Source organism: Pseudophryne corroboree, chromosome 3 (assembly GCF_028390025.1).
Source record: "Pseudophryne corroboree isolate aPseCor3 chromosome 3, aPseCor3.hap2, whole genome shotgun sequence".
NCBI lineage: Eukaryota > Metazoa > Chordata > Amphibia > Anura > Myobatrachidae > Pseudophryne > Pseudophryne corroboree.
Genome location: NC_086446.1, coordinates 19,353,376 through 19,380,300, shown reverse-complemented (window position 1 = coordinate 19,380,300; position 26,925 = coordinate 19,353,376). Strand labels below are relative to the sequence as shown.

At 49.7% G+C, this 26,925-nt stretch overlaps 1 protein-coding gene across 1 annotated transcript; it reads left to right on the top strand.

The window, feature by feature from the left end:
* On the top strand, positions 1-26,679 carry LOC135054544 (gastrula zinc finger protein XlCGF26.1-like). The gene is made up of 6 exons (XM_063957689.1): positions 1-106; positions 867-1,058; positions 5,584-5,662; positions 5,787-5,884; positions 6,038-6,242; positions 23,607-26,679. The coding sequence occupies exons 3-6, from the start codon at positions 5,626-5,628 to the stop codon at positions 24,899-24,901; spliced, it is 1,635 nt and encodes a 544-aa protein (XP_063813759.1). The 5' UTR covers positions 1-106; positions 867-1,058; positions 5,584-5,625; the 3' UTR covers positions 24,902-26,679.
* The last annotated feature ends 246 nt before the right edge of the window (positions 26,680-26,925 follow it).

Below are 26,925 nucleotides of genomic sequence, written 5' to 3'. Positions count from 1 at the left end.
GTCAGGGAGCGGCGGCCATTTTCCCCTGGTCTGAGCTCCGCCTTCCTTCTATCATTCCCACAAGGCAGCAGGAGCAGAGAGCAGCCATTGCTGTGTCTGGCAGCAGGTAATGATATTATTATTATTATTATTATTCTATAGGCTGAGCAGCTCTGGTGTCAGGTTGCTGTACTACAGTTGGAGCAGCCTCTGGTGCCTTCTTATAGTGCAGCTGGAGCAGCCTGTGGTGCTGCATTATCCATGTAACACAGGTCATACTTGCCTACCTGACCCTCTCCATGAGGGAGAAAATGCTCTGTTCCTGGACTTTCCTGGTAATGTATGATTGCCATCACCTGTGGTGAAACACCTTTCTTATCAATTACCTAGCTCACCACAGGTGATGGCAATCATACATTACCAGGAAAGTCCAGGAACAGAGCATTTTCTCCCTCATGGAGAGGGTCAGGTAGGCAAGTATGACACAGGTGGAGCAGACCCCACCGTTACCGTAATACAGGAGGCGCAGACCCCACCGTTACCTTAATACAAGTGGCACTGACCCCGCCGTTATCGTAATACAGGTGACGCAGACCCCGCCGTTACCGTAATACAGGTGGCGCAGACTAGTGCCTCCTGCGTGTGATGCGTGTATGGGTTACTATATGGATTAGTACATTGGCTACAGTCCCTAGAAGCACTTACAGCTGACAGATAGGTAAAGGACCGGTTTCCCAATGAAAGCACTACATGCCGATCGCAGTCCAGACTGTCCGTCCAGTATGTGATCATTGGGGACTCACTGGTGGTGGAATCTGCTACTGTACGCACCATTAATGTATCTGAGTAAAAGTCATATTATAATAAGTTACTCCCCCAATACGCAGGATTACACAATAGTGAAGAAGACATCCGGTGAGTGTGAGACACCCAGCAGCCATCTCCGTGTGTCAGGAGAACTGAGCAGGACCCAGATCCCCATCACGGTGCCTTCACCTCACTCACTGATACATGAGAGACACAATGACCAGAAGATCCTGGATCTCACCAACAAGATCATTCAGCTGCTGATTGGAGAGGTGACTGCTGGGAATGGGGCATTATACTGTAACACTAGGGGATGTGTCTGGGTGATGACTGGAGAGGTGACTGCTGGGAATGGGACATTATACAGTAACACCAGGGGATGTGTCTGGGTGATGACCGGAGAGGTGACTGCTGGGAATGGGACATTATACAGTAACACCAGGGGATGTGTCTGGGTGATGACTGGCGAGGTGACTGCTGGGAATGGGACATTATACAGTAACACCAGGGGACGTGTCTGGGTGATGAGTGGAGAGGTGACTGCGGGGAATGGGACATTATACAGTAACACCAGGGGATGTGTCTGGGTGATGAGTGGAGAGGTGACTGCGGGGAATGGGGCGTTATACAGTAACACCAGGGAACGTGTCTGGATGGTGACTGGAAAGGTGACTGCTGGGAATGGGGCGTTATACAGTAACACGGGGGACATGTCTGGGTGGTGACTGCTGGGAATGGGACGATATACAGTAACACCAGGGGATGTGTCTGGGTGATGACTGGAGAGGTGACTGCTGAGAATTGGATGTTATACAGTAACACCAGGAGACGTGTCTGGGTGATGACTGGAGAGGTGACTGCTGGGAATGGGGCATCAGTGATCGCAAAAACGCGCTATGGCGCGTTTTTTACCCGTTTTTGAAGACACGGGACTCCAGTATACAAAGTGGGAGGGTCCCCGGGGACGCGCTCCTCATTCCGCGAATCCGTAAGGGGGATTTGTTTGATTGACATGCTGGCCTCGTGGTGAATGCTAGAAAGAGGAGGTGGAGCCAGTTCTCCCTCCTCTTTGGCGCCTGGCTGATTGCGGATGCCGGCTGACTCGCGGTGTCTGTAAGTGTATCGGGGGGGCGGGGGTTGTCACAGGGATGAGAGGTGCTGGCAATGTGCAGGGATCGGCGTCCGTGATCTAGTGGCTAAAGCTGGGCAAAGTGACTGGGGCTTCCCGCGGTGCCGTCTGAGGCAGTGGCCGCGCTGCCGCTCTTGCCTTTGATGTGTTCTCTCAAAGCAAGAGCGGCAGCGCGGACACTGCCTCAGACGGCACCGCGGGAAGCCCCAGTCACTTTGCCCAGCTTTAGCCACTAGATCACGGACGCCGATTCCTGCTGACGTGGTGCGCTCGAATCCCATGAGTCTGTCCGCTATGGAGACCCGGTGAACTTGGTGGCGGTAATGTATAGCTGCGGCCGTGACACGTGTTAGTCACGGCCGTGTCAGTCACTATGCCTGGGTTTGCTGACTGGTGTCCGGGGTTCCCGCAGGGAGACTAAGTGGTCAGTAATTGCAGGCGCTGTAAAGGTTCCTTGGCTGGCTGGCGTCTTCGGAGGGAGGGGGGCTGGAGCTGTGGTCGGCTGTGTTTTTCCCCATCACCACAGGTTATGTGGTGAATCACCACCTACCCCCTACTACTACTGCACCCATCCTGCCCCCTGCTACCACCACTACTGCACCCATCCTGCCCCCCTGCTACCACCACTACTGCACCCATCCTGCCCCCTGCTACCACCACTACTGCACCCATCCTGCCCCCTGCTACCACCACTACTGCACCCATCCTGCCCCCTGCTACCACCACTACTGCACCCATCCTGCCCCCTGCTACCACCACTACTGCACCTATCCTACCCCCTACTGCACCCATCCTGCCCCCTGCTACCACCACTACTTCACCAATCCTGCCCCCTACCACTACTGCACCTATCTTACCCCCTGCTACCACTACTGCACCTATCCTACCCCCTGCTACCACTACTGCACCTATCCTACCCCCTACTGCACCCATCCTGCCCCCTGCTACCACCACTACTGCACCCATCCTGCCCCCTACCACTACTGCACCTATCTTACCCCCTGCTACCACTACTGCACCTATCCTACCCCCTACTGCACCCATCCTGCCCCCTGCTACCACCACTACTGCACCCATCCTGCCCCCTACCACTACTGCACCTATCTTACCCACTGCTACCACTACTGCACCCATCCTGCCCCCTGCTACCACTACTGCATCTATCCTACCCCCTACTACTACTGCACCCATCCTGCCCCTGCTACCACCATTATTGCTCCCATCCTGCTACCAGTACTGCACCTATCCTACCCCCTACCACTGCTGCACCTATCTTACCCCCTGCTACCACTACTGCACCTATCATACCCCCTACGACTACTGCACTCATCCTGCCCCCTACCACTGCTGCACCTATCTTACCCCTTGCTACCACTACTGCACCTATCATACCCCCTACCACTACTGCACCGATCCTGCCCCCTACCACTGCTGCACCTATCTTACCCCCTGCTACCACTACTGCACCCATCCTGCCCCCTGCTACCACTACTGCACCTATCCTACCCCCTACTACTACTGCACCCATCCTGCCCCCTGCTACCACTACTGCTCAAATCCTGCTACCAGTACTGCACCTATCCTACCCCCTTCCACCTCTACTGCACCCATTCTGTCCCACATACCCACACAGTGCCCATTATAAACACCCCCATACCCACACAGTGCTCATTATTCACAATGCCCAGTATACACACCCCATCATACGCACACCCATACCACACAGCGCCCATCATACGCACACCCATACCACACAGCGCCCATCATGCGCACACCCATACCACACAGCGCCCATCATGCGCACACCCATACCACACAGCGCCCATCATGCGCACACCCATACCACACAGCGCCCATCATGCGCACACCCATACCACACAGCGCCCATCATGCGCACACCCATGCCACACAGCGCCCATCATACGCACACTCATGCCACACAGCGCCCATCATACGCACACCCATGCCACACAGCGCCCATCATACGCACACCCATGCCACACAGCACCCATCATACGCACACCCATGCCACATAGCGCCTATCATACACACACCCGTGCCACACAGTGCCCATTATACACACTTACAATGCTCATAGCACCCTCTATACCCACACACTGGCCATCATACGCACCACCCATACCCACACAGTGCTCATTATACACCCCCCCCCCCCAGCGCCTAGCATATGGGTACTCCATACCCACAGTGCCTATGATACATCCCCCCATACACAGTGACCAGCAAACAAACTCCCATATCCACACACAGTGCTCAGCATAGACACAAACAATCCCCAAACCAAAGCAGTGCCCAGCATACGCACACACCTCGTGTTATAGCGGTAGGGCTTCAACAAGGACACAGAGAAGCTGATCTTAAAAGTTGACGGGGAGCAGGACTCACCGAATCCTGGGTACTGATGCCTCCCTACCCCTAACACTGCCTACAGCACTTCCTGCACCTAACCCCCCATTTGCCCCGCAATACTGCCATAACTGCTGTCTACCATGTGGGGTGGTCTAATGCTATGTGGGGAGGCATAAGGGGAGCTCAAAAGCATACATTGCTATGGGACCCAGAAACTGTGAAGTAGGACCCCAATTTTTTAAAGTGAGGGGTCCCCGGGACCCACAATTTTTTCTGCTCAGCGCGATCACTGGGCATTATACAGTAACACCAGGGAATGTGTCTGGGTGATGACTGGAGAAGTGACTGCTGGGAATGGGGCATTATACAGTAACACCAGGGGACGTGTCTGGGTGCTGACTGGAGAGGTGACTGCTAGGAATGGGGTATTATACAGTAACACCAGGGGATGTGTCTGGGTGATGACTGGAGAGGTGACTGCTGGGAATGGGACATTATACAGTAACACCAGGAGACGTTTCTGGGTGATGACTGGAAAGGTGACTGCGGGGATGGGGCATTATACAGTAACACCAGGGGACCTGTCTGGGTGATGAGTGGAGAGGTGACTCCTGGGAATGGGGCGTTATACAGTAACACGAGGAGACGTGTCTGGGTGATGACTGGAGTGGTGACTGCTGGGAATGGGGCATTATACAGTAACACCGGGGTACATGTCTGGGTGGTGACTGCTGGGAATGGGACATTATACAGAACACCGGGGGACATGTCTGGGTGGTGACTGCTGAGAATGGGACATTATACAGTAACACCAGGGGACATGTCTGGGTAATGAATGGAGAGGTGACTGCTGGGAATGGGACATTATACAGTAACACCAGGAGACGTGTCTGGGTGATGACTAGAGAGGTGACTGCTGGGAATGGGGCATTATACAGTAGCACCGGGGGGACGTGTCTGGGTGGTGACTGGAGAGGTGACTGCTGGGAATGGGACGTTATACAGTAACACCGGGGGATGTGTCTGGGTGATGACTGGAGAGGTGACTGCAGGGAATGGGGCGTTATACAGTAACACCAGGGGACGTGTCTGGGTGATGACTGGAGAGGTGACTGCTGGGAATGGGACATTATACAGTAACACCAGGGGACGTGTCTGGGTGATGACTGGAGAGGTGACTGCTGGGAATGGGGCATTATACAGTAACATCAGGGGATGTGTCTGGGTGATGACTGTATCACTGTGTGTGTCAGGTTCCTATAAGGTGTCAGGATGTCACTGTCTATGTCTCCATGCAGGAGGGGGAGTATATAGAGGAACACAGGGGTCTGTACAAGGATATGATGATGGAGAATCACTGGCCTCTCACATCACTGGGTAAGAGGAGACTGTCATGTTTTGTACAGGGGAGAGCAGGTATATATGGGAGAGCCCCTATATACACACATCACCTGATAATCACATATATACACTGTACTCAGTCACTGTGTGTCTCCTACAGATGGACCCAGTAACAGAGATACCCCAGAGAGATGTCCCCGTCCTCTGTATTCCCAGGACTGTACAGAGGAGAATCACAGGATCCCACAGGAGGATCAGGTAGGTGGGATTTAGGGTCTCACTAATATACCAAAGTGACTCTCACTATTTGACCTGTAGAGAAGCTGTGTGTGTATTATACCTTGATAAAGTGTTTCATTTCAGTTAATGAAATCTAAATAATATGTTATTTTATTTTTATATGTTATTTAGGATGAAGAACTAACTGATATTAAGGTAGAAGTTCTAGACGGAGAAGTAGAGACATATGTGACTGCTATTAAGGTAGAAGATACAAAGGGAGAAGAAGAGACGTATGTAATGGATATAAAGGCAGAAGATATAGATGAAGAAGTGATGTATGTGAGGGGTGATCAGAAGTGTAAGGAGGAGGGAATCCCTACAGATATCAGCACAGGTGAGACATAATCACGTATTACAGATAAGAGTCACATATTCTCCTTATACTGTCACTACAGCAATCTCTTATCCTACACCCTCCTCTGTCAGTACAGACTAATGAGGGAAATGTATCTGCCCAGTGGGGGAATCAGGAGCCATCAGCCCCTATTATACTCCTGCTCTCCCCTCACATCATGTCACTGTGTGTTACCAGCCCAGAGATCTGACCAGTCTCCTCCCCACACTCTCTGGTGTATCTCATACATCAGGAGCCATCAGCCCCTATTATACTCCTGCTCTCCCCCTCACATCATGTCACTGTGTGTTACCAGCCCAGAGATCTGACCAGTCTCCTCCCCACACTCTCTGGTGTATCTCATACATCTGGAGCCATCAGCCCCTATTATACTCCTGCTCTCCCCCTCACATCATGTCACTGTGTTACCAGCCCAGAGATCTGACCAGTCTCCTCCCCACACTCTCTGGTGTATCTCATACATCAGGAGCCATCAGCCCCTATTTCTCTGACGTCCTAGTGGATGCTGGGAACTCCGTAAGGACCATGGGGAACAGCGGCTCCGCAGGAGACTGGGCACAAAAAGTAAAAGCTTTAGACTAGCTGGTGTGCACTGGCTCCTCCCCCTATGACCCTCCTCCAAGCCTCAGTTAGATTTTTGTGCCCGAACGAGAAGGGTGCAAGCTAGGTGGCTCTCCTGAGCTGCTTAGAAGTAAAAGTTTAAATAGTTTTTTTTATTTTCTCTGACGTCCTAGTGGATGCTGGGACTCCGTAAGGACCATGGGGATATAGCGGCTCCGCAGGAGACAGGGCACAAAATAAAAGCTTAAGGATCAGGTGGTGTGCACTGGCTCCTCCCCCTATGACCCTCCTCCAAGCCTCAGTTAGATTTTTGTGCCCGGCCGAGAAGGGTGCAATCTAGGTGGCTCTCCTGAGCTGCTTAGAATAAAAGTTTAGTTAGGTTTTTTTATTTTCAGTGAGTCCTGCTGGCAACAGGCTCACTGCATCGTGGGACTAAGGGGAGAAGAAACGGACTCACCTGAGTGCAGAGTGGATCGGGTTTCTTAGGCTACTGGACACTAGCTCCAGAGGGACGATCACAGGTTCAGCCTGGATGGGTCACCGGAGCCGCGCCGCCGTCCCCCTTACAGAGCCAGAAGAGACGAAGAGGTCCGGTGAAATCGGCGGCAGAAGACATCCTGTCTTCAGACTAAGGTAGCGCACAGCACCGCAGCTGTGCGCCATTGCTCTCAGCACACTTCACACTCCGGTCACTGAGGGTGCAGGGCGCTGGGGGGGGAGCGCCCTGAGACGCAATATAACAGAATACCTTAGGTGGCAAAACAGAATACATCACATATAGCTCCTGGGCTATATGGATGTATTTTAATCCCCTGCCATTTTACACAAAAAAGCGGGAGATAAGGACGTCGTGAAGGGGCGGAGCCTATCTCCTCAGCACACAAGCGCCATTTTCCCTCACAGCTCCGCTGGAAGGACGGCTCCCTGACTCTCCCCTGCAGTCCTGCTTCAGAATCAGGGTAAAAAAGAGAAGGGGGGGCATTGTTGGCAGCAAATAACAATAATTAACAGCAGCTATAAGGGAATAACACTTATATAAGGTTATCCCTGTATATATATATATAGCGCTGGGTGTGTGCTGGCAGACTCTCCCTCTGTCTCTCCAAAGGGCTAAGTGGGGTCCTGTCCTCTATCAGAGCATTCCCGGTGTGTGTGTGCTGTGTGTCGGTACGCGTGTGTCGACATGTATGAGGAGGAAAATTATGTGGAGGCGGAGCAGTTGCCTGCGTTGGTGATGTCACCCCCTAGGGAGTCGACACCTGACTGGATGATTGTATTTAAACAATTAAGTGATAATGTCAGCAATTTGCAAAAAACTGTTGACGACATGAGACAGCCGGCAAATCAGTTAGTGCCTGTCCAGGCGTCTCAGACACCGTCAGGGGCGCTAAAACGCCCGTTACCTCAGTGGGTCGACACAGACCCTGACACAGATACTGAGTCTAGTGTCGACGGTGACGAGACAAACGTAATGTCCAGTAGGGCCACACGTTACATGATCACGGCAATGAAAGAGGCATTGAACCTTTCTGACACTACAAGTACCACAAAGAAGGGTATTATGTGGGGTGAGAAAAAACTACCAATATTTTTTCCTGAGTCAGAGGAAATAAATGAGGTGTGTGAAAAAGCGTGGGTTTCTCCCGATAAAAAACAGCTAATTTCTAAAAAATTATTAGCATTATATCCTTTCCCGCCAGAGGTTAGGGCGCGTTGGGAAACACCCCCTAGGGTAGATAAGGCGCTCACACGTTTATCTAAACAAGTAGCGTTACCGTCTCCTGATACGGCTACCCTCAAAGAACCAGCTGATAGAAGGCTGGAAAATATCCTAAAAAGTATATACACACATACTGGTGTTATACTGCGACCAGCAATCGCCTCAGCCTGGATGTGCAGTGCTGGAGTCGCATGGTCGGATTCCCTGACTGAGAATATTGATACCCTGGATAGGGACAATATTTTGTTAACTATAGAACATTTAAAGGATGCATTATTATATATGCGTGATGCACAGAGGGATATTTGCACCCTGGCATCAAGAGTAAGTGCTATGTCCATCTCTGCCAGAAGAGCGTTGTGGACGCGACAGTGGTCAGGGGATGCGGATTCCAAACGGCACATGGAAGTATTGCCGTATAAAGGGGAGGAGTTATTTGGGGCTGGTCTATCGGACCTGGTGGCCACGGCAACGGCTGGAAAATCCACCTTTTTACCCCAGGTCACTCCACATCAGCAGAAAAAGACACCGTCTTTTCAATCTCTGTCCTTTCGTTCCCATAAGTACAAGCGAGCAAAAGGCCACTCCTTTCTGCCCCGGGACAGAGGAAGAGGAAAAAGACTGCACCATGCAGCCGCTTCCCAAGAGCAGAAGCCCTCCCCTGCTTCTGCCAAGTCTTCAGCATGACGCTGGGGCTTTACAAGCAGACTCAGATATGGTGGGGGCCCGTCTCAAAAATTTCAACGCGCAGTGGGCTCACTCGCAAGTGGATCCCTGGATTCTACAGGTAGTATCGCAGGGGTACAAACTGGAATTCGAGGCGTTTCCCCCTCATCGTTTCCTGAAGTCTGCTTTACCAAAGTCTCCCTCCGACAGGGAGGCAGTTCTAGAAGCCATTCACAAGCTGTATTCCCAGCAGGTGATAATCAAGGTACCCCTCCTGCAACAAGGAAAGGGGTATTATTCCACGCTGTTTGTGGTACCGAAGCCGGACGGCTCGGTGAGACCAATTTTAAATCTGAAATCCTTGAACACTTACATAAAAAGGTTCAAATTCAAGATGGAGTCACTCAGAGCAGTGATAGCGAACCTGGAAGAAGGGGACTATATGGTGTCTCTGGACATCAAAGATGCTTATCTCCACGTCCCGATATACCCTTCTCACCAAGGGTACCTCAGGTTTGTAGTACTAAACTGTCATTATCAGTTTCAGACGCTGCCGTTTGGATTGTCCACGGCACCTCGGGTCTTTACCAAGGTAATGGCCGAAATGATGATTCTTCTACGAAGAAAAGGCATTTCAATTATCCCTTACTTGGACGATCTCCTGATAAGGGCAAGATCCAGGGAACAGTTAGAAGTCGGAGTAGCACTATCTCAGGTAGTGTTACGTCAGCACGGGTGGATTCTAAATATTCCAAAATCGCAGCTGATTCCAACGACACGTCTACTGTTCCTAGGAATGATTCTGGACACAGTCCAGAAGAAGGTGTTTCTCCCGGAGGAGAAGGCCAGGGAGTTATCCGAGCTAGTCAGGAACCTCCTAAAACCAGGACAGGTCTCAGTGCATCAGTGCACGAGGGTCCTGGGGAAAATGGTGGCTTCTTACGAAGCGATTCCATTCGGAAGATTCCATGCAAGAACATTTCAGTGGGATCTACTGGACAAATGGTCCGGATCGCATCTGCAGATGCATCAGCGGATAACCCTGTCGCCAAGGACAAGGGTGTCTCTCCTGTGGTGGCTGCAGAGTGCTCATCTACTAGAGGGCCGCAGATTTGGCATTCAGGATTGGATCCTGGTAACCACGGATGCCAGCCTGAGAGGCTGGGGAGCAGTCACACAGGGAAGGAATTTCCAGGGCCTGTGGTCAAGCTTGGAAACGTCTCTTCATATAAACATTCTGGAACTAAGGGCCATTTACAATGCCCTAAGTCAAGCAAAACCTCTGCTTCAGGGTCAGGCGGTGTTGATCCAATCGGACAACATCACGTCAGTCGCCCACGTAAACAGACAGGGCGGCACGAGAAGCAGGAGGGCAATGGCAGAAGCTGCAAGGATTCTCCGCTGGGCGGAAAATCATGTGATAGCACTGTCAGCAGTGTTCATTCCGGGAGTGGACAACTGGGAAGCAGACTTCCTCAGCAGACACGACCTCCACCCGGGGGAGTGGGGACTTCATCCAGAAGTCTTCCAAGTGATTGTAAACCGTTGGGAAAAACCAAAGGTGGACATGATGGCGTCCCGTCTCAACAAGAAACTGGACAGATATTGCGCCAGGTCAAGGGACCCTCAGGCAATAGCGGTGGACGCTCTGGTAACTCCGTGGGTGTTCCAGTCGGTATATGTGTTCCCTCCTCTTCCTCTCATACCAAAAGTACTGAGAATCATAAGAAGGAGAGGAGTAAGAACGATACTCGTGGCTCCGGATTGGCCAAGAAGAACTTGGTACCCGGAGCTGCAAGAGATGCTCACGGAGGACCCGTGGCCTCTACCTCTAAGGAAGGACCTGCTCCAGCAGGGACCTTGTCTGTTCCAAGACTTACCGCGGCTGCGTTTGACGGCATGGCGGTTGAACGCCGGATCCTGAAGGAAAAAGGCATTCCAGATGAAGTCATCCCTACCCTGATCAAGGCCAGGAAGGATGTAACGGCAAAACATTATCATCGCATTTGGCGAAAATATGTTGCGTGGTGTGAGGCCAAGAAGGCCCCTACGGAGGAATTTCAACTGGGTCGTTTCCTACATTTCCTGCAAGCAGGATTGTCTATGGGCCTAAAATTAGGATCCATTAAGGTTCAAATTTCGGCCCTGTCGATCTTCTTCCAGAAAGAATTGGCTTCAGTGCCTGAAGTTCAGACGTTTGTCAAAGGGGTACTGCATATACAGCCTCCTTTTGTGCCTCCAGTGGCACCTTGGGATCTCAATGTAGTTTTAGGGTTCCTAAAATCACATTCATTTGAACCACTTGCCACAGTGGATTTGAAATATCTCACATGGAAAGTGGTAATGCTGTTGGCCCTGGCTTCAGCCAGGCGCGTATCAGAATTGGCGGCTTTATCCTATAAAAGCCCTTACCTGATATTTCATTCGGATAGGGCGGAATTGAGGACTCGTCCTCAATTTCTCCCTAAGGTGGTTTCAGCGTTTCACATGAATCAACCTATTGTGGTACCTGTGGCTACTAGGGACTTGGAGGATTCCAAGTTGCTGGACGTAGTCAGGGCCCTGAAAATATATGTTTCCAGGACGGCTGGAGTCAGAAAATCTGACTCGCTGTTTATACTGTATGCACCCAACAAGCTGGGTGCTCCTGCTTCTAAGCAGACGATTGCTCGTTGGATTTGTAGTACAATTCAACTTGCACATTCTGTGGCAGGCCTGCCACAGCCAAAATCTGTAAAAGCCCATTCCACAAGGAAGGTGGGCTCATCTTGGGCGGCTGCCCGAGGGGTCTCGGCTTTACAACTTTGCCGAGCAGCTACTTGGTCAGGGGCAAACACGTTTGCTAAATTCTACAAATTTGATACCCTGGCTGAGGAGGACCTGGAGTTCTCTCATTCGGTGCTGCAGAGTCATCCGCACTCTCCCGCCCGTTTGGGAGCTTTGGCATAATCCCCATGGTCCTTACGGAGTTCCCAGCATCCACTAGGACGTCAGAGAAAATAAGAATTTACTTACCGATAATTCTATTTCTCGTAGTCCGTAGTGGATGCTGGGCGCCCATCCCAAGTGCGGATTGTCTGCAATACTTGTATATAGTTATTGTTACAAAAAAAATCGGGTTGTTTATTGTTGGAAGCCATCTTTTCAGAGGCTCCTACGGTTATCATACTGTTAACTGGGTTCAGATCACGAGTTGTACGGTGTGATTGGTGTGGCTGGTATGAGTCTTACCCGGGATTCAAGATCCTTCCTTATTATGTACGCTCGTCCGGGCACAGTATCTTAACTGAGGCTTGGAGGAGGGTCATAGGGGGAGGAGCCAGTGCACACCAGCTAGTCTAAAGCTTTTACTTTTTGTGCCCAGTCTCCTGCGGAGCCGCTGTTCCCCATGGTCCTTACGGAGTTTCCAGCATCCACTACGGACTACAAGAAATAGAATTATCGGTAAGTAAATTCTTATTTTCTCTTATGTCCTAGAGGACGCTGGGGTTCAATACCATGGGGGTATAGATGGGTCCCTTGGGAGCCATGGACACTTTAAGAGTTTAATAGAGTGGGCTGGCTCCTCCCTCTATGCCCCTCCTACCAGACTCAGTCTAGAAAATGTGCACGGAGGAGCCGGTCACAGCTAGGGGAGCTCCTAGGAATTTTTTAGTTTTATTGTTTTTCTAAGAGTGTTAGGTACAGGGAAGCTGCTCGCAACAGCCTCCCTGCTTCATGGGACTTGGGGGGGGAGTAGGAACCAACACGTGAAGTTAATGGTTCTCTATCTCCGCTGACAGGACACTGAGCTCCTGAGGGTGCTGATTGCAAGCCCACGAGGTGACCGCTCACTCCCGCAGCACAGCCACCACCCCCTAACAGAGCCAGAAGAAAGAAGAGTGGTGAGTACAGCGTCGGCGGCCCGGTTAGCGGGTCGCCGGCGGATATGGCGGCACTAGGGTGGGAGCTCAGCTCTGATAGGCTGCGCTCCATGAAGGCTCAGCGGCACACTGTGTTGGCGCTGTGAGGGGCGTCCTGAGCCAGCGCGGATACCCTACACTGGTCACTCAGCTAACAGGGTCTAATCCCCATGTTAGCTCAAGAATCCTCAGGCCAGTATAAATAATTAGTGCGGGAAGCTGCTCGCCATTGCAAGGGGCGGGGCTTCCTCTCAGAGTGGATACAGCACTCACCAGCGCCATTTTCTCCCTGCAGATCATAGAAAAGAGATGCTGACAGGGAGCGCTGCCCTCACATAACTCCAGCTATACCTCTGCGGTACCAGGGTGTTATAGACGGGGGGAGTGTGATTATAGTACTAGTTACCCTATTAAGGGTAGTTAGTCAGCGCCGGGCTTTTATCATAATAACTGCCTACTGGGGCGCTGTGTTTCTGGCTCCTTATACTCTGTGACTCTCTGATGGAGCTCTGGGGGAAACTGTGTCTGACATTTTCCTGTATGTGTGTGTATTTCTCTGTAACTGAGGGAATAAGAGGACTGTGATACCGCTCTGTAACTGAGGGAATAAGAGGACTGTGATACCGCTCTGTAACTGAGGGAATAAGAGGACTGTGATACCGCTCTGTAACTGAGGGAATAAGAGGACTGTGATACCGCTCTAACTGAGGGAATAAGAGGACTGTGATACCACTCTGTAACTGAGGGAATAAGAGGACTGTGATACCGCTCTGTAAATGAGGGAATAAGAGGACTGTGATACCGCTCTGTAACTGAGGGAATAAGAGGACTGTGATACCGCTCTGTAAATGAGGGAATAAGAGGACTGTGATACCGCTCTGTAACTGAGGGAATAAGAGGACTGTGATACCGCTCTGTAACTGAGGTAATAAGAGGACTGTGATACCGCTCTGTAACTGATGGAATAAGAGGACTGTGATACCGCTCTGTAACTGAGGGAATAAGAGGACTGCGATACCGCTCTGTAACTGAGGGAATAAGAGGAATATGATACTGCTCTGTAACTGAGGGAATAAGAGGACTGCGATACCGCTCTGTAACTGAGGGAATAAGAGGACTACAATACCGCTCTGTAACTGAGGGAATAAGAGGACTGTGATATGTCTCTGTAACTGAGGGAATAAGAGGACTGTGATACCGCTCTGTAACTGAGGGAATAAGAGGACTACAATACCGCTCTGTAACTGAGGGAATAAGAGGACTACAATACCGCTCTGTAACTGAAGGAATAAGAGGACTACAATACCGCTCTGTAACTGAGGGAATAAGAGGACTATAATACCGCTCTGTAACTGAGGAAATAAGAGGACTACAATACCGCTCTGTAACTGAGGGAATAAGAGGACTGTGATACCGCTCTGTAACTGAGGGAATAAGAGGACTGTGATACCGCTCTGTAACTGAGAGAATAAGAGGACTACAATACCGCTCTGTAACTGAGTGAATAAGGATTACGAAACCGCTCTGTAACTGAGTGAATAAGAGGACTGTGAAACCACTGTGTAACAGTAACATTGCATTATTAGATATTGTGTACCAGCTGTTATAACATCTGTAATATTAATCCATGTCAGATAAATCATCCTTTATAATGGATTTTAGGTAATCCGCCTTTAGAACCTATGACACAGCACACATAACAGAGCATTTGGCATATAAGTAAGTAAAGTATCTGTCATTTACGTAACACGGACCTCACATTTCATAGGGATAATCTGACGATGCACAGACTTTGCATTTGCCTTTCATTGCTATATTTGTTTTATTCTGATGAATTATTACACCACCATCAGTAGAATGTAATTTGTAATCTATAGGAATAAAAGTTATAGTTAATAGTGATAATTTGGAGAGACAATAGTGCATGATACTGAAGCATAGGTTCCGAAACAGTTCTCAGGACCCACAACAGCTCACATTTTCCAGGTCGCCTACCAGGTGCACAGGTGTATTCATTACTCACTCACACATTTCCGTGCACACTATGCGTCTCTGTATCCCGTGAGTGGGCATCTCAGACCATGCAGAGTCAGCTTCTCTGTGCCGTGAGTGGGCATCTCGGTCCATGCACAGTCAGCTTTTCTGCCATGAGAGGGCGTCTCAGACCATGCACAGTCAGCATCTATGTGCAGTGAGTGGGCGTCTCAGACCATGCACAGTCAGCTTCTCTGTGCCGTGAGTGGGCGTCTCAGACCATGCACAGTCAGCTTCTCTGTGCCGTGAGTGGGCGTCTCAGACCATGCACAGTCAGCTTCTCTGTGCCGTGAGTGGGCGTCTCAGACCATGCACAGTCAGCTTCTCTGTGCCGTGAGTGGGCGTCTCAGACCATGCACAGTCCGCTTCTCTGTGCCGTGAGTGGGCGTCTCAGACCTTGCACAGTCAGCTTCTCTGTGCCGTGAGTGGGCGTCTCAGACCATGCACAGTCCGCTTCTCTGTGCCGTGAGTGGGCGTCTCAGACCATGCACAGTCATCTTCTCTGTGGCGTGAGTGGGCGTCTCAGACAATGCACAGTCATCTTCTCTGTGCCGTGAGTGGGCGTCTCAGACCATGCACAGTCAGCTTCACTGTGCCGTGAGTGGGCGTCTCAGACCATGCACAGTCAGTTTCTCTGTGCCGTGAGTGGGCGTCTCAGACCATGCACAGTCAGCTTCTCTGTGCCGTGAGTGGGCGTCTCAGACCATGCACAGTCAGCTTCTCTGTGCCGTGAGTGGGCGTCTCAGACCATGCACAGTCAGCTTCTCTGTGCCGTGAGTGGGCGTCTCAGACCATGCACAGTCCGCTTCTCTGTGCCGTGAGTGGGCGTCTCAGACCATGCACAGTCATCTTCTCTGTGCCGTGAGTGGGCGTCTCAGACAATGCACAGTCATCTTCTCTGTGCCGTGAGTGGGCGTCTCAGACCATGCACAGTCAGCTTCACTGTGCCGTGAGTGGGCGTCTCAGACCATGCACAGTCAGCTTCTCTGTGCCGTGAGTGGGCGTCTCAGACCATGCACAGTCAGCTTCTCTGTGCCGTGAGTGGGCGTCTCAGACCATGCACAGTCAGCTTCTCTGTGCCGTGAGTGGGCGTCTCAGACCATGCACAGTCAGCTTCTCTGTGCCGTGAGTGGGCGTCTCAGACAATGCACAGTCATCTTCTCTGTGCCGTGACTGGGCGTCTCAGACCATGCACAGTCATCTTCTCTGTGCCGTGAGTGGGCGTCTCAGACCATGCACAGTCAGCTTCACTGTGCCGTGAGTGGGCGTCTCAGACCATGCACAGTCAGCTTCTCTGTGCCGTGAGTGGGCGTCTCAGACCATGCACAGTCAGCTTCTCTGTGCCGTGAGTGGGCGTCTCAGACCATGCACAGTCAGCTTCTCTGTGCCGTGAGTGGGCGTCTCAGACCATGCACAGTCAGCTTCTCTGTGCCGTGAGTGGGCGTCTCAGACCATGCACAGTCAGCTTCTCTGTGCCGTGAGTGGGCGTCTCAGACCATGCACAGTCCGCTTCTCTGTGCCGTGAGTGGGCGTCTCAGACCATGCACAGTCATCTTCTCTGTGCCGTGAGTGGGCGTCTCAGACAATGCACAGTCATCTTCTCTGTGCCGTGAGTGGACGTCTCAGACCATGCACAGTCAGCTTCACTGTGCCGTGAGTGGGCGTCTCAGACCATGCACAGTCAGCTTCTCTGTGCCGTGAGTGGGCGTCTCAGACCATGCACAGTCAGCTTCTCTGTGCCGTGAGTGGGCGTCTCAGACCATGCACAGTCAGCTTCTCTGTGCCGTGAGTGGGCGTCTCAGACCATGCACAGTCAGCTTCTCTGTGCCGTGAGTGGGCGTCTCAGACAATGCACAGTCATCTTCTCTGTGCCGTGAGTGGGCGTCTCAGACCATGCACAGTCAGCTTCTCTGTGCCGTGACTGGGCGTCTCAGACCATGCACAGTCAGCTTCTCTGTGCCGTGAGTGGGCGTCTCAGACCATGCACAGTCAGCTTCTCTGTGCCGTGAGTGGGCGTCTCAGACCATGCACAGTCTTCTTGCTTGAGCTCAGCATCTGGCCTATTATGCAGCAATCAGAACTCTTCCTCCCAGGAGCTCTTCTTTCTTGACTTTCACCACCAACCACTGTCCTCACTGTCTATCTGCCACCTCATAAGTCTCTCCAGTTGTTCACACAATCTTCTTACTTGATCTCAGCATCTTCTTGCCTATTATGCAGCAATCAGAGCTCTACCTTCCAGGAGCTCTTCTTTATTGAAACCTGATTACTGAAACAAGCTCTCTCCACAATCACAGCTCACTGTGGCTGCTCCAGATTAGCTATCTTTTGTTAGTGCCTGGGGAAGCTATGTTTGGTATAGGATGCACTGACTGGCTGAGCTGGAATCCCTTTGGTTTCAGGCTTGCCATTGCATTGCGAAGGACACAACTTGCGTGCCTCACACAGCAATGTTCTCTCCAGATCCAACATCCACAGGATGGATAAGTTGGAGATTAACATTTCCATCTGTTGCACTACCCTGGCACACTCTGACGGGGGACCCAGCCACACACCCAAAAAACTACCCCTTTTTCCTTTTCTTCTCCAGTATTATGTTTTAGTGTGAAAGGCAGCACACCCAAAGTATTCCACATGAGGTTGTACCAAGCACACAACTATGAAAAATAAGATTTTAAACCTACCGGTAAATCTTTTGCTCGTAGTCCGTAAAGGATGCTGGGGACTCCGTAAGGACCATGGGGATAGACGGGCTCCGCAGGAGACATGGGCACTTTAAGAAAGACTTTAGGTCTGGGTGTGTACTGGCTCCTTCCTCTCTGCCCCTCCTCCAGACCTCAGTTAGAGAAACTGTGCCCAGAGGAGATGGACAGTACGAGGAAAGGATTTTTGTTAACCCAAGGGCAAGAGTCATACCAGCCACACCAATCACACCGTATAACTTGTGTATCAAGTAAACAGTTAACAGCATGAAAAAATAACGTAGCATCAGTCCAACCCGATGGAACTATAACATAACCCTTATGTAAGCAAAACTATATACAAGTCTCGCAGAAGTAGTCCGCACTTGAGACGGGCGCCCAGCATCCTCTACGGACTACGACAAAAAGATTTACCGGTAGGTTTAAAATCTTATTTTCTCTAACGTCCTAGAGGATGCTGAGGACTCCGTAAGGACCATGGGGATTATACCAAAGCTCCCAAACGGGCAAGAGAGTGCGGATGACTCTGCAGCACCGATTGAGCAAACCTTAGGTCCTCCTCAGCCAGGGTATCAAACGTATAGAATTTTGCAAATGTGTTTGAACCCGACCAAGTAGCAGCTCGGCACAGTTGCAGTGCCGAGACCCCACGGGCAGCTGCCCAAGACGAGCCCACCTTCTTAGTGGAATGGGCCTTGACTGATTTTGGTAACGGCAATCCAGCCATAGAATACGCCTGCTTGATGGTATTACAGATCCAGCGAGCAATAGTCTGCTTCGAAGCAGGGGCACCAGCCTTGCTGGCCCCATACAGGACAAACAGAGCTTCCGTTTTCCTGACTCTAGCCGTTCTGGCCACATACATTTTCAAAGCCCTGACTACATCAAGGGATTCAGAATCCTTCAAATCTCGTGTAGCCACAGGCACCGCAATAGGTTGGTTCATATGAAAGGATGACACCACCTTAGGCAAGAATTGAGGACGGGTCCGCAATTCAGCCCTATCCATATGGAAAACCAGATAGGGACTTTTATGAGACAAAGCCGCCAATTCCGACACTCTCCTAGCCGAAGCCAAGGCTAATAACATGACCACCTTCCAAGTGAGATACTTTAACTCCACCGTTTGAAGTGGTTCAAACCAGTGCGACTTATGGAAACTCAACACCACGTTAAGGTCCCAAGGCGCCACCGGAGGTATAAAAGGAGGCTGAATATGCAGCACTCCCTTTATAAAAGTCTGTACTTCTGGGAGAGAAGCCAATTCTTTTGAAAGAAAATGGATAAGGCCGAAATCTGAACCTTAATGGATCCTAACTTTAGGCCCAAATTCACTCCAGTCTGTAGGAAGTGTAGGAAACGGCCCAGATGGAATTCTTCCGTAGGAGCATTCTCGGCCTCACACCAAGAAACATATTTTCGCCATATACGGTGATAATGTTTAGCTGTCACATCCTTCCTAGCCTTTATCCGCGTAGGAATGACCATCTGGAATTCTTTTTTCTACTAGGATCCGGCGTTCAACCGCCATGCCGTCAAACGCAGCCGCGGTAAGTCTTGGAACAGACATGGCCCCTGTTGTAACAGGTCCTGTCGTAGAGGAAGAGGCCACGGATCTTCTGTGAGCATTTCCAGCAGATCCGGATACCAGGTCCTTCTTTGCCAATCTGGAACAATGAGAATTGTTCTCACTCCTCTTTTTCTTATTATTCTCAATACCTTGGGTATGAGAGGAAGAGGAGGAAACGCATAAACCGACTGGAACACCCACGGTGTCACTAGGGTGTCTACTTCTACCGCCTGAGGATCTTTTGATCTGGCGCAATACCTCTGTAGCTTTTTGTTGAGACGGGATGCCATCATGTCTATCTGGGGCAGTCCCCACCGACTTGCAATCTGTGCGAAGACTTCCCGATGAAGTCCCCACTCCCCTGGATGCAGGTTGTGTCTGCTGAGGAAGTCTGCTTCCCGGTTGTCCACTCCTGGAATGAACACAGCTGACAGTGCGCTTACATGATTTTCCACCCAGTGAAGAATCTTGGTGGCTTCCGCCATTGCCACTCTGCTCTTTCTGCCGCCTTGGTGGTTTACATGAGCCACTGCGGTGATGTTGTCTGACTGGATCAGAACTGGTTGGTCGCGAAGTAAGTTCTCCGCATGACGTAGGGCGTTGTATATGGCCCTCAGTTCCAGGATGTTGATGTGAAGACACGTCTCTTGACTTGTCCAGAGTCCTTGGAAGTTTCTTCTCTTTGTGAGTGCTCCCCACCCTCTGAGGCTCGCGTCCGTGGTCACCAGGATCCAATCCTGAATGCCGAACCTGTGTCCTTCCAAAAGGTGAGCACTCTTCAGCCACCACAGGAGAGATACCCTGGCCCTGGGGGACAGGGTGATCCGCTGATGGATTTGTAGATGTGATCCGGACCACTTGTCCAATAGGTCCCATTGGAAAGTCCTTGCATGGAACCTGCCGAAGGGAATGGCCTCGTATGATGCCACCATTTTTCCCTGGACTTGAGTGCAATGATGCACAGACACTTGTTTTGGCTTCAATAGGTCCTTGACTAGAGTCATGAGTTCCTGAGCCTTTTCTATCGGGAGAAAACCCTTTTTCTGGTCTGTGTCCAGAACCATGCCCAAGAAGCTCAGACGAGTCGTAGGAACCAGCTGCGACTTCGGGATGTTGAGAATCCAGCCGTGTTGCCGTAACACCTTCACTGAAAGTGACCACTGTTCAGTAACTTCTCTCGTGATCTCGCTTTTATGAGGAGATCGTCCAAGTACGGGATAATTGTGACACCCTGCTTGCGCTGTAGCACCATCATTTCCGCCATTACCTTTGTGAAAATCCTCGGGCCGTGGAAAGCCCAAACGGCAACGTCTGAAATTGGTAATGACAATCCTGTACCGCAAATCTCAGGTACGCCTGATGAGGTGGATATATGGGAACATGAAGGTATACATCCTTTATGTCCAGGGATACCATAAAATCCCCCCCTTCCAGGCTGGCGATGACCGCTCTGAGCGATTCCATTTTGAACTTGAACCGTTTTAAGTATAGGTTCAGGGATTTTAAATTCAATATGGGTCTGACCGAACCGTCCGGTTTCGGGACTACAAACAGGGTGGAGTAGTATCCCTTCCCTCTCTGAAGCAGGGGAACTTCGACCACCACCTGTTGAAGACACAATTTGTGAATAGCATTTAACACTATTTCCCTTTCTAGGAGAGAAGTCGGTAGAGCCGATTTGAAAAACCGGCGAGGAGGCACCTCTTCGAATTCCAGCTTGTATCCCTGAGAAACAATTTCTATTGCCCAGGGATCCACCTGTGAGTGAACCCAGATGTGGCTGAAAAGTCGAAGACGTGCCCCCACTGGGGCGGACTCCCCCAGCGGAGCCCCAGCATCATGCGGTGGATTTTGCAGAAGCCGGGGAGGATTTCTGTTCCTGGGAACTAGCTGTGCTATGCAGCTTTTTACCTCTGCCCTTACCTCTGGCAAGAAAGGACGATCCACGCACTCTTCTGCTTTTATTTGAACCAAAGGACTGCATTTGATAATGTAGCGCTTTCTTAGGTTGTGAGAGAACATAAGGCAAAAAATTCGATTTACCTGCCGAAGCCGTGGAGACGAGGTCCGAGAGACCTTCCCCAAACAATTCCTACCCCTTGTAAGGTAAAACCTCCATATGTCTTTTTGAGTCGGCATCACCGGTCCACTGCCGGGTCCAGAGGACTCGTCTAGCAGAGTTTGACATAGCGTTTATTCTGGAACCCAGTAAACTAATGTCTCTTTGAGCATCCTTCATATATAAGACAGCATCCTTTATATGCCCTAGGGTCATTAAAATGGTATCCTTATCTAGGGTCTCAATCTCCGCCGATAAGGAATCTGTCCATGCTGCTCCCGCGCTACAAACCCAGGCCGACGCAATTGCCGGTCTGAGTAATGTACCAGAATGTGTGTAAATGGATTTCAAGGTAATCTCCTGCTTGCGGTCTGCAGGATCCTTGAGGGTAGCCGTATCTTGTGACGGCAGCGCTATCTTTTTTGACAAGCGTGTCAACGCTTTGTCCACCTTAGGGGAGGATTCCCACCGTACCCTGTCCGTTGGCGGGAAAGGATACGCCATAAGAATCCTTTTGGGAATCTGCAGTTTTTTGTCTGGAGATTCCCACGCTTTTTCACATAATTCGTTCAACTCATGTGAGGAGGGAAAAGTTACCTCGGGCTTCTTTCCCTTATACATATGTACCCTCGTGTCAGGGACAGGGGGTTCCTCTGTGATATGCAACACTTCTTTTATTGCAATAATCATATATCGAATACATTTTGCCACTTTCGGCTGTAACTTTACATCATCGTAGTCGACACTGGAGTCCGAATCCGTGTCAGTATCAGTGTCTGCTATTTGGGATAGTGGGCGTTTCTGAGACCTTGAAGGTCCTGGCGACATAGGGACAGACACGAGTTCACTCCCTGACTGCTCCTTAGCCTCAGCTTTGTCTAATCTCTTGTGCAATAAGTTCACACTTGCACTTAAAACATTCCACATATCCACCCAGTCAGGTGTCGGCACTGCCGACGGAGACCTCACATTCATACGCTCCCCCTCCTCTCTAGGTGAGCCTTCTACCTCAGACATGTCGACACATGCGTACCGACACAACACACACACAGGGAACCTCTTATCTGAAGACAGTTTGCCCACCAGGCCCTTTGGAGAGACAGAGAGAGAGTATGCCAGCACACACCCCAGCGCTGTATGACCCAGGACAAAAACACGAATAATATTATGTTTACCCAGATAGCGCTGTTTACATATACAATAGGCGCCAAATTTGTGCCCCCCCCCCTTTCTTTAAAACCCTCTGTCTACCGTGGTATAAGCAGGGGAGAGTCCGGGGAGCTTCCTCTCAGCGGTGCTGTGGAGAAAAAATGGCGCTGGTGAGTGCTGAGGGAGAAGCCCCGCCCCCTCGGCAGCGGGCTTCTGTCCTGCTGAAAATTTCAAAACTTGGCGGGGGCTCTTATATATGTACAGTGCCCAGCTGTACATATACTTATTTTTGCCAAAAGAGGTCTATATGCTGCCCAGGGCACCCCCCCTGCGCCCTGCACCCTTATAGTGACTGCCGCGTGTGAGGTGTATGGGAGCAATGGCGCACAGCTGCAGTGCTGTGCGTTACCTCAGTGAAGATCATGGAGTCTTCTGCCGCCTCTGAAGTCTTCTTTCCTTCTCATACTCACCTGGCTTCTATCTTCCGGCTCTGCGAGGGGGACGGCGGCGCGGCTCTGGGACGGACGGCGAGGGTGAGACCTGCATACCAATCTCTCTGGAGCTAATGGTGTCCAGTAGCCTAAGAAGCAGAGCCTTGAAACTCACAGAAGTAGGTCTGCTTCTCTCCCCTCAGTCCCTCGATGCAGGGAATCTGTTGCCAGCAGGCTCCCTGAAAATAAAAAACCTAAGAAATATTCTTTCTGTCAGGAAGCTAAGTAGAGCTCCCTGAAGTGCACCCATCTCCTCTGGGCACAGTATCAAACTGAGGTCTGGAGGAGGGGCATAGAGGGAGGAGCCAGTGCACACCCAGACCTAAAGTCTTTCTTACAGTGCCCATGTCTCCTGTGGAGCTAGTCTATCCCCATGGTCCTTACAGAGTCCCCAGCATCCTCTAGGACGTTAGAGAAATTGAGGTGAAATTAAATATTGAAATATGCCTATGTTGTAAGATACGTGGCTAATTGTTTTATTTCTACCAGATGGGCGCAATACAAAGAATACCTCGGAGGGACATTGCGTTTGGTCTCTGGATATTAAATTAGAGGATAACAACAAACGAGGGTCTTTAGAAGAAAACCACCTTTCCCTGAATATACATCCAGCACTTCACAGTGCAGATATGTCATCCGATCTCTCTATTCTTGAAGAATGTTCTCCTGGTGACTCACATATTGCTGCACATAGTACAGATCATAGCGGTGATGCAGTCATTTCCTCTTCTGAGTGTGGGAAATGTTTTACATGTAAATCTGCTCTTTTTGGACATCACTGTCACACAGATGGAAAACCATTTGCATGCTCAGAGTGTGGGAAATGTTTTACACGCAAATCACATCTTCTTAAACATGAGAGATGTCACACAGGTGAGAAACCATTTCTGTGCGCTGAGTGTGGTAAATGTTTCACAGAGAAATCACATCTTGTTAAACACGAGAGATGTCACACAGGTGAGAAACCATTTCCATGTTCTGAGTGTGGGAAATGTTTTGCACACAAATCATATCTTGTTACACATCAGCGATGTCACACAGGTGAGAAGCCATTTCCATGCTCTGAGTGTGTGAAATGTTTTACACAGAAATCAAATCTTGTTATACATCAGAGAAGTCACACAGGTGAGAAGCCATTTGCATGCTCTCAGTGTGTTAAATGTTTTACACAGAAATCAGATCTTCTTACACACCAGAGAAGTCACACAGGTGAGAAGCCATTTGCATGCTCTGAGTGTGTGAAATGTTTTACACATAAATCAGATCTTGTTACACATCAGAGAAGTCACACAGGTGAGAAGCCATTTGCATGTCCTGAGTGTGGGAAGTGTTTTAAAGATAAATCTTGCCTTTTAACACACATGAAATTTCACACAGATGTGAAACCATTTCCATGTTCTAAATGTGAGAAATGTTTTACACGGAAATCATATCTGGCTAGACATCAGAAAAATCACACAGGTGAGAAGCCATTTCCATGCTCTGAGTGTGGGAAATGTTTTTCATGCAAATCTGCTCTTATTACACATCAGAGAAATCACACAGGGGAGAAACCATTTCCATGCTCTAGGTGTGAGAAATATTTTACACAAAAATCACATCTTGTTGCACATGAGAGAAGTCACACAGGTGAACGGCCATTTACATGCTCTGAATGTGGGAAATGTTTTACCCGCCAATCAGGCCTTTTCAAACATCAGAGAAATCACACATGTGGGAAATGTTTTACATGGAAATCACATCTTGTTAGCCACACAGGTGAGAAACCATTTCCATGCTCTTAGGGTAAGATTGTTTCCGTGCAGGGTAAATACTGGCTGCTTTATTTCAGTTTGAACACACCCCACCCAAATCTAACTCTCACTTCACGTTACATCTGCCCCACCTGCAGTGCAGCATGGTTTTGCCCATTAGAGAAACCGTTTGCTGTTCCAATCAGGTCTGAATTAGGCCTATAATTTGCTAATATTCTAATTCCTGAAATTCCCATTGAGTACACAGACCGACTGGTCCCCCCACCCCTTGCCTACCAATTTCCCCTTCCCACCACCCTTCCTTCACCGCTACCCTTAATTTTCCTTAATCTTTAGAACTCCTTCTTCCCTCTACCCTAAAAGCACAATATCCTTTGCTCTCCTAGTTTGGACTTACCAAATAATTTACTGTATAGCTTTAGCCTCCTGTCCAATTAGCACAGATTTCCACTCATGACAGCTTTTCAGTTATTTAAGACCTCATTATACTAATCTGTTAATTATTCCTTTCTGACAATTACCGATTATGACACCAATACTTCTTTCTTCCTCTTGTTGAAATTTGTGTTATCATTATCTGTGATTTTTACCCTCTACTGTAAAACTCAATAAACAGATAAAACAAAGAAAAGAGAATGTATCCTACCACTTCACTAGGAACCAGTGACATCATTGAGGGTGCAGCCTATCACTGCACTAGGAAACAGTGACATCACTGAGAGTGCAGCCTATCACTGCACTAGGAACCAGTGACACCACTGAGAGTGCAGCCTATCACTGCACTAGGAAACAGTGACATCACTGAGAGTGCAGCCTATCACTACACTAGGAACCAGTGACATCACTGAGAGTGCAGCCTATCACATTACTGGGAACCAGTGACATCACCAAGTGCAGTCTATCACATTACTGGGAGCCAGTGACATCACCGAGTGCAGTCTATCACATTACTGGAAACCAGTGACATCACTGGGAATGCATTCTATCTCTTGAAAAGGAACCAGTGACATCACTGAGGTGACAGTTGTGCTGTAATGTGATGCTAGAATCTGTGTAACACCTCAAACATTAGAATATTTCACAGATTTATGATGGATAGTGGATGCTAACCCATGCTTTGGGATTGGCAGAGACCCTGAACAAAGGCATAGAGTCCAACATGCCAGTGGTGTTCACATGGACCCACACCTACTGGGAGTTTATATCCACCATTAAGATTAATTCAGGATGTCAGTCTCTCAGCACACTGCTTAGTTCACCAGTCTGGAAATGAAATTCATTTAAGATTAACACCATCGCAACAACCCTGAGGAAGTTGTTTATGAAGAAACGCATTGGGTGACAAGCTATCAAGATCCAAAGTGGGACTAACAGGCTGTCAAGGAGTTGATCTATAGTAATATACTTTCACATTCAATAGAAGTGTGCACACAGATTTTACATAAATCAAGACAAAGCTGCAGGAGCGTCACATTCCGCTATTTAAAATACACAGCGGCTATTGGGATAAGCGAGCTCCATGCACCATACGGTACACAGTACAGTAGCAGGCCAGACTCAATCACAGAGCGGGTTCACAAAATGGATGCCGCACGTGACACAGCGCCCTATGGAAGCCCACAGCAACTGTATGGAGTGATCGACTGTATCGATATTGCAAGAATCAGGGCAATGCTGAAGCAGCGTATCTATACACTAGTTAAAATATACTGTACTGTATACACAGCGGCAATGAGATCCCGTAGAATGACAATAATAAAAATATTTTTTCTGACACTATTAATTTTTTTTGGTAATCTATTGTAATGGGTGTGGTTCATCAAATCGACAGTGTCTAGGTCGACAATGTTTAGGTCAACCACTATAGGTCGACAGTCACTAGGTCGACATGGATGGAAGGTCGACAGGGTTTCTAGGTCGACATGTGCTTGGTCGACAGGTCTAAAGGTCGACATGATGATTTTTTTTTTTGTGTCGTTTTCTTCGTAGAGTGACCGGGATCCCAAATTAGTGAACCGCGTTCGCTCGCCATGCTTCGGGCATGGTGCCTTCGC